Here is an 11,016-nt window from a genome sequence, read left to right on the forward strand (position 1 = left end):
AGAAAAAAGGAAAGGAAGGAAGGAAGGAAGGAAGGAAGGAAAAAGGAAAGAAAGGAAGAAAGAAAGAAAGGAAGTTAACTTGCTCATGACCCGTAGTAAAGAATAGAGCAGCGAATGTCCACACCTTGTCTACGATCTAGGTGTCCCATAATTTTCCCCTCTGAGCAGATGTTCTTGGTCACAAGTGAACAAACACAGTTCACAACTATAATTTCCCCTGTTGAAAAGTGTCATTTTGGAGACTAGAAGGAGTGTGAGCAGATAAAGAATTAACATGTGCTGAACCTTGTCAGTGAAGTGGCCCAGAGGCTGAAACAGCAGTTAAGTTCCAATTATAGAAACAGATCAAAAAGATTTTAAGGCCTTGGATAGTCTATGTAAATATTTCTCTTTGCATTTCTGAAGTCATGTACATGAAGAGACAGAGGTTTTCTCTTCAAATTTGAACTCAGTTCTAGGCCTTTTAGAACCACTCATCTTGTTTCTCAGGCAATATTTTCTCATTTCCTTCATTTTATTTTATTTATTTTTTTAAATAAATATATTTACTTATTTATTGGCTGCGTTGGGTCTTTGTTGCTGCGTGTGGGCTTTCTCTAGTTGCGGTGAGCGGGGGCTACTGTTTGTTGCAGTGACCAGGCTTCTCATTGCAGTGGCTACGCTTGTTGGGGAGCTTGGGCTCTGGACACATGGGCTTCAGTAGTTGTGGCACTTGCGCTCTAGAGTGCAGGCTCAGTAGTTGTGGCACACAGGCTTAGTTGCTCCACGGCATGTGGGATCTTCCTGGACCAGGGCTCGAACTGGTTTCCCCTGAATTGGGAGGTGTATTCTTAACCAGGGTGCCACCAGGGAAGTCCTCATTTCCTTCATTTTAATAACCAAGTTTCCCATGGAACATTGGTGAGGCAGGTTAATAACAAAAACAGGGAAGGACAAGGCAAACAGGAAAATGCAAGCCCCAGGGAATAAATAACTTATGGCCTCTTTCACAAGACCCTGCCAGGGGCAGCGCAAACATCTGGGTCAATGAAATAAGGAAAAACTAATGTATGCACTCTGGCTTCTGTACATTGCTTCTGCATAGATAAAAATAGCTATCGGCTCCCAAAAGTGCGGGAACTGGTCTATAAAAGGAGAAGCTCTCCTTTGGTTCGGGGCTCAGTCTTTGGATGTGAATCCACTGGGCCTGTACCGGTACAATAAACATTGCTTCCTGCATTGTAAGCTTCGTTGTTCTGCCTACCTCTACCAATTCCTCCAACATTGGGAGCTTGGCATCAGTCTCAGCCTCTCTCACTTGTTAACCATATTTATTGAAGCCATACTTGGCTCTGGGATGTAGAAATGAGAGAGAGAGAGGGAGAGAGACTTGGATTCCTTTGGTAGTATTGGAAAATACCTTGAAGTATAGAAACTTTCAATTTGCAACATGTAAATTTGTGTATATTTAAGTGAATTGAGTGTTCAGTTTGAGAAAATAATTGCTCAGATGGGATCTCAAAGCAAATTTCTTTTGAGTTTGGGGAAATAAAACCAGTGCATATCTGAGAAAAGAAACTTTGTCGAAGAGGAAGCGAGATGATGAGTGGGTGAAAAGCATGGACAGATGCGCTGGCAGAAGGAGGAAATACATGCGGTGGGAGGGACGTGTTAGTGCTGTTATCTCTTCCTTGCAGGCAGAGGCATGGTGAAAACTCATCTTGATTATTTTGCCTCCACCAAAAAAAAAAAAAGACATTTTATCATATGTTTCAAAGTTTACTATTGTGAAACATGAAAGAGTTTGTCTATGAGGACCCAAAGTGAGGGCACAGAAGATGATAAGTGTCTCAGCAGTGGGTAGGAAGAAGATGCTGGTGAAAACTGGTATATGAAACAAGTTGAAGATCACAAGATACGTCTCAGTTACTAATTTACATTTTGCAATTTTCTGTTGAAAATTCTCACAAAGAAGCGTTGTGTCCAAACACCAAAGACCATCTTCAATTTGTTTCCTGTCTAAATTTGAAGTTTAATTTCTAATTACTCTCTGCAAATATAGTAAACCATGATAGACTACTTCCAGAAAACACCACAAACAGGCATTTCTTCAGGTCCTTTTCTAGCAGAGGTGGTATTAATTTCACTGAAGGAGAAGCGAGTGAATGAAAATGCCTGACGCTACCATTTGAAGTCTAGCTCAAATGTGACTTTCTCTGGGATTCTTTTCCTTGAATGCCATATACCCTTTAAGAGGTAGAACTATTAGATCCTCCTGTGTGTTCCAGCAGCCTCTGACATATTGGTAATATCTTATTATCTATCTTTGTTCTACTCTGCTAGATTGTGAGCTGGACAAAGGCGGGGACCATGGTGTTCATCTCTGTGCGCTCAGTGATAAGAGCAGTGCCTGACATGGAGCATTAAGTTCATTTTAGATGAATGTGTAAGTGAATGAGGTTCATTAATTCCAATGACATACTGGTCAGGTCCACCAATTCTGGAAGACACAGTGGGAAGTTGGCACATGGATTAATACATTTTTGTTATGAAAGGTGTGCTACTATATCTTTTAGTGTCCCCTGTTCACACAAACATCTTAAGTTTCTTGGAGAAAGAAGAAATTTTTTTTTATCACAAACCAGAGAGATATACAGATGCACAGAGGTACAATTTGTAGTATCTTTATAGTTTAATAAAGAGCCATTCAGGGACTTCCCCAGTGGTCTGGTGGTAAAGAATCCACCTTTCAATACAGGGGACCTGGGTTCGATCCTGGGTCAGGGAATGAAGATCCCACATGCCTCAAAGCAACCAAGCCTCCGTGCCGCAACTACAGAGCCTATACCGCAATAAAGATCCACATGCCACAGCCAAAAATAGAAAAATAAATAAAATAAATATTAAAAAAAGAGTCATTCAAGGTTATATCCATAATCAAACTGAAATAAGAGTCCCAAATCTGCAAATCTCACCTGTATATAATTTTGCTATGGTCTAGCTAGATATGCTATTGAAATAAGCACGTTAGTTTAGCTCTGACCCTAATTTGGGTGTACTGCTCAGGCCAATGTTGCTTAGATCCACTCATAGAATTTGTTATGAAGTTCATGCTCCTCAGTGTTTCCATGGTCCCATCCTTGCCATCACAAAAATCAAGGCAGTAGAGAGTCAACCTAACGTTTTATTAGACAGTGGAATCTTCAGTGTGAAGACTTCTTAGCTTTCACACTCTGTCAGGAATGGTTACTGGCGTTGGAACTCTGCCTGTCCAGTTTCTGAGACCATTTGCTGCAAAGAGCTATATAAACATTGTCCAAAAGACAGAAAGGGGGAGAAAGACAATAAATATTAAAGTCAGGGACAAATCCAGAGATTCAGAGACTAAGACACACTCACACTTGCAATCAGTGCTTCAGCCTTAGATTATGTGTGAAGCCAAGTCCTCCGAGGACAATTGGAGAATTTCTGGCATAGGAATGGTTGTGAAATGGGTCAGAAGTAGAGAAAGCACCAGGAGAGAAGTCAATCTCTTTCCGTCCTGAGCTTCTCTCTCACCTTCTCAATCCCCGCTAAACCGTCTCATTTTTAGATTCTGTAAAACCTGCTGGTTAATTAACTTCCAGGAGTCTCAAATTTCCCCATTTCACACTCATCCCTATTCAGTGGCCCACTCAGTTTTGTTCTTCATTATAACAAGAAAAGCCCTGTGGATGTTTTTTCCTTTTTTTTCCCCATAAATTTATTTATTTATTTATTTATTGGTTGCATTGGGTCTTTGTTGCTGTGTGAGGGCTTTCTCTAATTGTGGCGAGCAGGAGCTACTCTTTATTGCGGTGCATGGGCTTCTCATTGCAGTGGGTTCTCTTGTTGCACAGCACAGGCTCTAGGCACGTGGGCTGCAGTAGTTGTGGCACGTGGGCTCAATAGTTGTGGCTCTAGAGTTCAGGCTTCATAGTTGTGGCTCAGGGGCTTAGTTGCTCTGCAGTATGTGGGATCTTCCCGGACCAGGGATCGTACCTGTGTCCCCTGCATTGGCAGGCAGATTCTGAACCACTGCATCACCAGGGCAGCCCCAGCCCTACTGATCTTAATCAGCTAGGAAACTTATCTTCCTGACCAATGTCTTAAACATGAAGATCGATATCAATGCCATGAATCAACCCATCTTAACTGACCATCCAGAGACTCTGTGAAAGGAAGCCCACCAAGGCGCATCGTACCACTGTTCTTCACCACTATATAGCTCAGTTAATGAAAAAATGGACACGGAAAATAGAAGCAGAACGGATCTTGCTCTCCCAAACCCACAAGGGCCCACCAGGTAGGTACAGGCTATTATTTTTTTCTATTTCCAGTCACTTAGTGAACCAGAGAGAGTCACAGTGCTGGGGAGATGCCAGAACGTGAACTTAGGCATGGACCCATCAGGTTTAATTAAAATACAGAGTATAAAGAAGTTATTTGCTATACTTTCTCAGTAGTTCTCTCTGGTTGATGGGGAAGGATGTTTTTACTTATCTTGTAAGTTGGGAACAATTTAAAGTTTTCTAACAAAAGAGGTTCATATTCTGGGTCTGAGGTAGGAGAGTTTGTGTTGGGTTGGCCAATTTTTCCTTACGATGTTAGGGAGAAAACTGAACGAACGTTTTGGCCAACCCATATTCCCAATGGAGATCTCTTGCCTCTGTGTCTGATGTGGGTTAAGGGACAGAAGCTTTTCAAAATGACCTTGGGCTTCTTTCTGGTTAGTCTTTGTGAATCTCAAGTTGTGGGATCCTGCCCCTCTGTTTAGAGGGGAAAAGTTCACGGAATGAAATCTGGTGGAGATGTGCATAGTTTAGTTTTCCTTTGAATACCAAAAATTAACACATGTTAAGACTTCTTCTTTAAAGATTTTAGGAGAAACTAAAGACAGAGCTTTGGGAATCAATATTGGATTGAATAGCATTGCAAAATATTAAGTAGACTCCAATGCTTTGGAAGACACAGTATTTCCAGTTAGCCTTCTCTGAGGATGAAAATAGGAATAGAGATCAACAAACCCTTCAAAACTATTCCTTAACGCACGTGAAATTGAGAGTGTCACTGACAAAATATTTTCAGATACATTTCTATGCAAAAAAGACAGAGATGCATAGGTACACATGTCTGTTGGGTTGTTTTTAGTTGTACTCATCAACACAGGCTAATGAGAAAGAACTGGTAATAATTCTGGATTAAGAATAAGAAGACTTGGCCTGTTTTTCCCCGCTTTTGTTCCATCTAATAACTGATGAGATAGTGATCTTGGCCACTAACTTGGACCCTCTGAGCCTCAGAGTTTCTTGTACTTTACAGCAATGAAGACTTTCATTGCAGGATTGTTTTGAAAAAATAAAATAAACAAGTAAAATTCCCCTTTCTGTCAGTTGAGAGCTTTGCACAGGAAGTTAGAGAATTTTCTCATGACTGCATTTCTGTTTAAACTTCACAGTGCCCCTGAAATAGAACTTTCAGAAATATCTCTCCGTGAAAATGTCTTACTGGAAAGGCCTGCCCCATCCCCACCAAAGCAAACGTGGCTGACTTTTTTGAAGAAGGAGCTGGAATTCCTGGGGGTGAGTGAGCCTTCTCTAATCTCAACTAAAGACTGTCTCTAAGAAAGAGTATTTGGTGGCATCAACATAGCTTCCCCGCTCAGACTCATGAGGAGTGAAAAACCTGTTAGATGAAGACTTGACGCCCACTGCATTCTGTTGGGTAGAGAGATGCATTTCCTCATGTAGACTAGGATAAGAATAGCAAATAAGATCTGTCAGCTCTGGTCAGCTGCCAGTAGATTAATATCATCCTGTGAAGGATTTATAGTCTTTATCTTCTCTTAGACGGAAAGAGCCATTATTGATGTCCACCATGAGTAGGTAGATAAAGGCACAGGAGAAATGTACTGGCTATCCCTGCATTAGGTCATGCCTATATAAATTCTTAGAGTGGCCAGATGATACTGGAAAATATTGCATGTGGATACTTTCTCAGGACTGCCTAAGACACCAAAGCAATTTCTTACATTTGGCCTCAATTATAAGGAAATTGATGTAATCTCAGGGAAATATCTTCTTGTTTCACAAAACTTATGCATTTTTCTACAGGTAACACAAATTCTGATTAGTTTGATATACCTTTATTTTGGAATAATTGTCTACTCCGTGTTCAATAATTCAGAATTAAAGGAAAAATATTTTTCATCATTTGCAGCAGGGTACCCATTCTGGGGAGCGGTATTTGTGAGTATATGTCTACAATTGTCTTTGAAATAACACTGCACATGGCTTTTGTTTTATTCAGATCAGATCGAACCAATTGCTTATTCTAGTATTTAGAATATATGAATATATTCTAACACGTATACGGATATATGTAAATATATGTATGTATTTGCAGTTTACAAAGCACTTTGGGTGAAATATGCTAACACACACTTGTCAGATGAGAAACCTAGGACTACTAAAAGTGAAATGTATTGCCCAAGGGGCATTTAACTCATAAAAATTGAACCTAAACTTTCAGAAATCAATTTCAGAAAAATTTCCCTAACACTATCCATCAATAAAGTTATCTTAGTGAAGGGAGGAGGAGGAGACTGTTGAGATGGGGACAACAAAGGTGACATTTGAGGAACTTCTACTGTGCCCTAGAAACTCCTTTAGGTACTTTGTCATTGTATCTCTTTTAGTCACTGTACTATTTAGAAACTAGATGGCCGAATGAGCTCACAAAGACATGTAGCTTGGTGGGGGGGGGGGGGGGTTGGGGTGAGTTGAACTGGGAGATTGGGATTGCCATATGTACATTACTATAAGAAAAAAATATCAAATTGTACACTTTAAATATATGCAGTTTATTATATGTCAATTATATCCCAATAAAAGTTCTTAAAAAGTTTAAAAAAAGATATTTAGCTTTATTGAGGTATAACTGACATACAATAAATGGCACATTTTAAGGTGTGCAGTTTGATAAATTTTGACACATGTATACACACGTGAAAACCTGACCACATCAATATAATGAGCATACTCATCACTGCCAAAAATTTCCTTGTTTCCCTTGGTAACCCCTCCCTCCCTCAACCCGTCTTCCCTTCCTCAAGCAATCACTTGTCTTCTGTCACTATAGATTAGTTTGTACTTCCTAGAGTTTTATATAGATGGAATTATACACCATGTTCTCTCTACTGTCTGGCTTCTTGCACTCAGCATAATTTTCAATTAATGCATGCTGTATTTGTATCAACCCTTCATTCACAGGGATATACTATTTTAACCCTAATCACATTGGTTTGGCTCTCTGCTAAATATTTAGGTCTCAGGTCACTCGTTCAAGACTCTCCTTGAACATCTGCCATATTTTATTTGAAAATTCCTCACTCTCTCTTCATTTCAGACACTTTGATTATTAGATGTCTCCCAACTCATCACACAATCTGAATCTTTGAAATTTTGTTTTAATATGTGCTACTGGTGGCTCTTTTGACTAAATCTTTCACCACGTGCATTTTCATAATGACTATATGTCTATATGATACATGGCAGACTCTGGAGATAGACATATATTTCTTGCCCAAAGGAGTTGACCCTATAACACACAAGTTGCTCATACAAGCAAATGATTACAATAAAATGAGAGTAATGTTATCACATAATCATACACCAGGACTGCTGGAACTTATGACATTTAATAGTGACCCATGGACTGTCAGGGTTGGCATCACCTGGGATCCTGGCAGAAATGAAGAATCTCAGGCCCCCTCTAGGACTTACTGAGTAAGAATTTGCATTTTAACAAGACTCTCGTATGTCATATGTACGTTTAATTTTGAGAAGCTCTCTATAGGAAATAAAAACATGAAATAATAAAATTTAAAAATAAAAATAAAAGTAAAGGAGAGCTTTATGGAATACCCACAACTTTACTTTCTATATGGAGGATGGGGGTGAAAGTGACACAGAGAAGAACAGAGACCCACTGTGCTTTTTTTTCCTCTTCCCTTTTGGACAGTTTGCTATTTCTGGATTTTTGTCGGTTATGTCTGAAAAGAAACATACAACATATCTGGTGAGTTGCATTGTCTTTGTCTATCCTTGAGAAGGTGAGAAAAATTTAATTTTGAGAATCTTGAAAAAGACATCATTATCTTTTATGAGCAAATGTAGATATGTGATTTTTTTCCAATCTACTTTATGTTTAATGTAATCACTAAAAATGTAATCATTAAAATATCAATTGTATCATTTAAAAACAATAAACGTAATTACTTTGACTCTTGTTGAAAAAATATTCTCACACCTGCTTTGTCCTCATAAGTATAGTCCTGTGATCAAATAAATGATTCATTTCCAATTCAGGGGTCTATTTGCAGAGAGACTAGGAGTATCCATGTGGCTTTTTCTGAATGCCGTCCTAGCAAGAAAATTCTAGGTCCTTATTACACAAGTACACTTTCAAGGTTTTCCTTTTTAGTGTATATTTTAAGTAAATGCAGAGTTTCCTGGATATATCCAGTTCTGAAATGCAGATAGGCTCATTGAATATGGCAGCAGGTGCAGGACCAAGTCCAAATGCTGTTCTCTTTCCTCAGATACGAGGAAGTCTGGGAGCAAACACTGTCAGCAGCATAGCTGCAGCAATAGGCATCATCATCCTCATCATTAACCTAAAGAAGAGCTTGACTAATATCTACAATTGCCAGATTTATGGAGACAACACCTGCTCTGTGGCTTCTTTTTCCACTGTATGTATTTCTTGTGGGACGACTAAGATTCTGGGCCTTAATCTCAGGAAGCTGCTTTCTTCTCCTTTCCGTGAACAAAGTCCTTTCTTGAAACCTCTGTCACAGAATGCAGTGTTCTGGAGTCTCATGCCCAGAGATGTGCCTGCCTCCTCTCCCCACACCCCAACCCCAAGGTGAATTCTGCAAGCGTGGAATCATCTGCTTTGACCAACCATCTCCTGGTTTTCCCATGTGTCATTTGATAGGAACTGGTCATGTGCGGGAGGAGGGGGGCATGAAAACAAGGGTGGCTGTAAGGGAATGTACTTTGGGGAGACCTACCTTGTGACTCTACTTGTCTATTTCGTCGTTGTTGGTTGATATTCAACAGGAAATTGTGGCCATGGTCCTGTTTCTCACCATTCTGGGGTTTTGCAGTGCTGTGTCACTTACAGTCTATGGGATTGGAGAAGTAATTGAAGGAAATAAGGTAGGCAGAGGCCTGATATTAAATCCTAAACAATAAGCTAGAGAATTTGAGCTTTTTTGCTTAAAAATATGGCCTGGGTTTCATGCAACATTTCTTGTAATTTCAGTATTCCATTTCTCCAAGTTTCAGTATTTTGATTTCCAAATCTCATGTTTTGAATCAAATTTTCCACTCACAAATCTCATGGTGTATTCCTGTGACTGAAGGTTAGGAAAATAGGGTCGTCATCATTTTAGAAAATGTAGATGCTTTGAAGTTTGTTGAGCGTGAGAGATGAATATATAGGAAGCAAGTGATGGAAACACTCAGATAGCTGGGCGTATTTTCTTTCCCAGAACAGTTCCCTTATATTTGTTCCTGCTCTCTTTTTCCTTGGCTTTCACCTTCCTACTTGCTCTGAAACCTCAATTTTGTCTCCTCCCTAGTTCATGACTACCAATTGCATTTCCACTTGCCTTACTCATTTTTACACCTTTGATTTATGTAAGAGAATTACCAATACTTGATGCACACACATTTACTCACATCTTCCAGATAAAACACACTCTCTCCATCTGTCTACTTGCCTGAAGCATTCAAATCTGGCTACCTTTTCTGATCACTTTCCTCCAGAGATAAGACAAAAGATATATCAAATTTCAGACACAAAGTCACCAACTACTCATTGACTGACAATTTCTTTTAAGCCCACTTGGCCAGCCAATCTGGCTTGGTTGGTTGGAGGCGGAGGTATTAATTACAGTGTAATGGGAGATGGTGAGATTCAGAAAGGCAAAAGGAGATGAGATATGCCTCTTAAGCAAGTCTTCTAGTGGCAGAAAATTCTTGGTGATTGACACTGAATGATTTTTTTCCCCTGGCAGATTCCAGAAGATAGACTTTATGAAGAAGTACACATCTATGCACCAATTTACAGTGAGTTGGAAGACAGAAGGGAGTCAGCTTCTCCCACTGCTTCATAAGAATCGTGTCCAGAACATTCTGATTCACAGCAAAGGATCTAGAAAGCCAAGATCTTTGTTTAAGGGGCTACTGGCAAAATTTCAATTCTTTCCATGACCTGCCAAGTTTACATTATGACTTATTCTGTAGGTGGTAATATTCTACTTTTGTTGTTTCTGTTCACTTAAATACCCCCTCCATATGTAGATATGATAAATTCCTATATTTCTTATTTTCTGTTGCTGTCTCACACCCATCCCTTCTGGGACGTCAGCAGAAAACAAGGAAAATAAGCATTTACTGTGTGTCTAGAACTGTGCAAGTAGGGACACAAGAGGAAGCCTGGTTGAGAGTTGAGTTCAGCTTAGCAGCTTGATAATATCTGTCTCTTAGTCCTTTATTTAGAGTTTACAAGAGCTGCAGATATATGTGATATATGCCCCCCCCACAGCGCCCCCCCCCCCCCCCCCGGACTGTTAGGCACCTTGAGGGCAAAGTCCACTCAACAAATGTAAACTGAGAACCAAATGAAGATTTTCAAGTCTGTCTCTTTCACCTTGTGTATCCCAGTGTCTCATCTATAGTGGGTCTCAGTGTGGATTTATGGAGCATAGGGGTGAAGATTCAGGGAGGGTGTTCTACCAGGTCAAGCCAGAGGTAGTGTAGAAAAGGAAAAAAATGATTCTGAAGGGAATTTGGAGGGGATAAGAAGACCAAATTCACATGTATTAAGAATAGAGTTAGGAGGACAGTCAGATGGAGGTTTGAATAGAGATTCTTCGGGCATGTGTTCAACGTTTTGGTGGATCTGCCTCAGGTTAGCATGGATGCTTCCTGCTTGTATTTGGTCTTA

At 39.8% G+C, this 11,016-nt stretch overlaps 1 protein-coding gene across 1 annotated transcript; it reads left to right on the forward strand.

The window, feature by feature from the left end:
• The first annotated feature begins 4,241 nt into the window (after positions 1-4,241).
• Positions 4,242-10,242, forward strand: LOC130850172 (high affinity immunoglobulin epsilon receptor subunit beta-like). Its single transcript, XM_057729564.1, has 7 exons — positions 4,242-4,303; positions 5,456-5,579; positions 6,111-6,245; positions 8,020-8,076; positions 8,600-8,752; positions 9,123-9,221; positions 10,085-10,242. The coding sequence occupies exons 1-7, from the start codon at positions 4,242-4,244 to the stop codon at positions 10,181-10,183; spliced, it is 729 nt and encodes a 242-aa protein (XP_057585547.1). The 3' UTR covers positions 10,184-10,242.
• Positions 10,243-11,016: the final 774 nt, after the last annotated feature.

This window comes from Hippopotamus amphibius, chromosome 3 (genome assembly GCF_030028045.1).
Source record: "Hippopotamus amphibius kiboko isolate mHipAmp2 chromosome 3, mHipAmp2.hap2, whole genome shotgun sequence".
NCBI lineage: Eukaryota > Metazoa > Chordata > Mammalia > Artiodactyla > Hippopotamidae > Hippopotamus > Hippopotamus amphibius.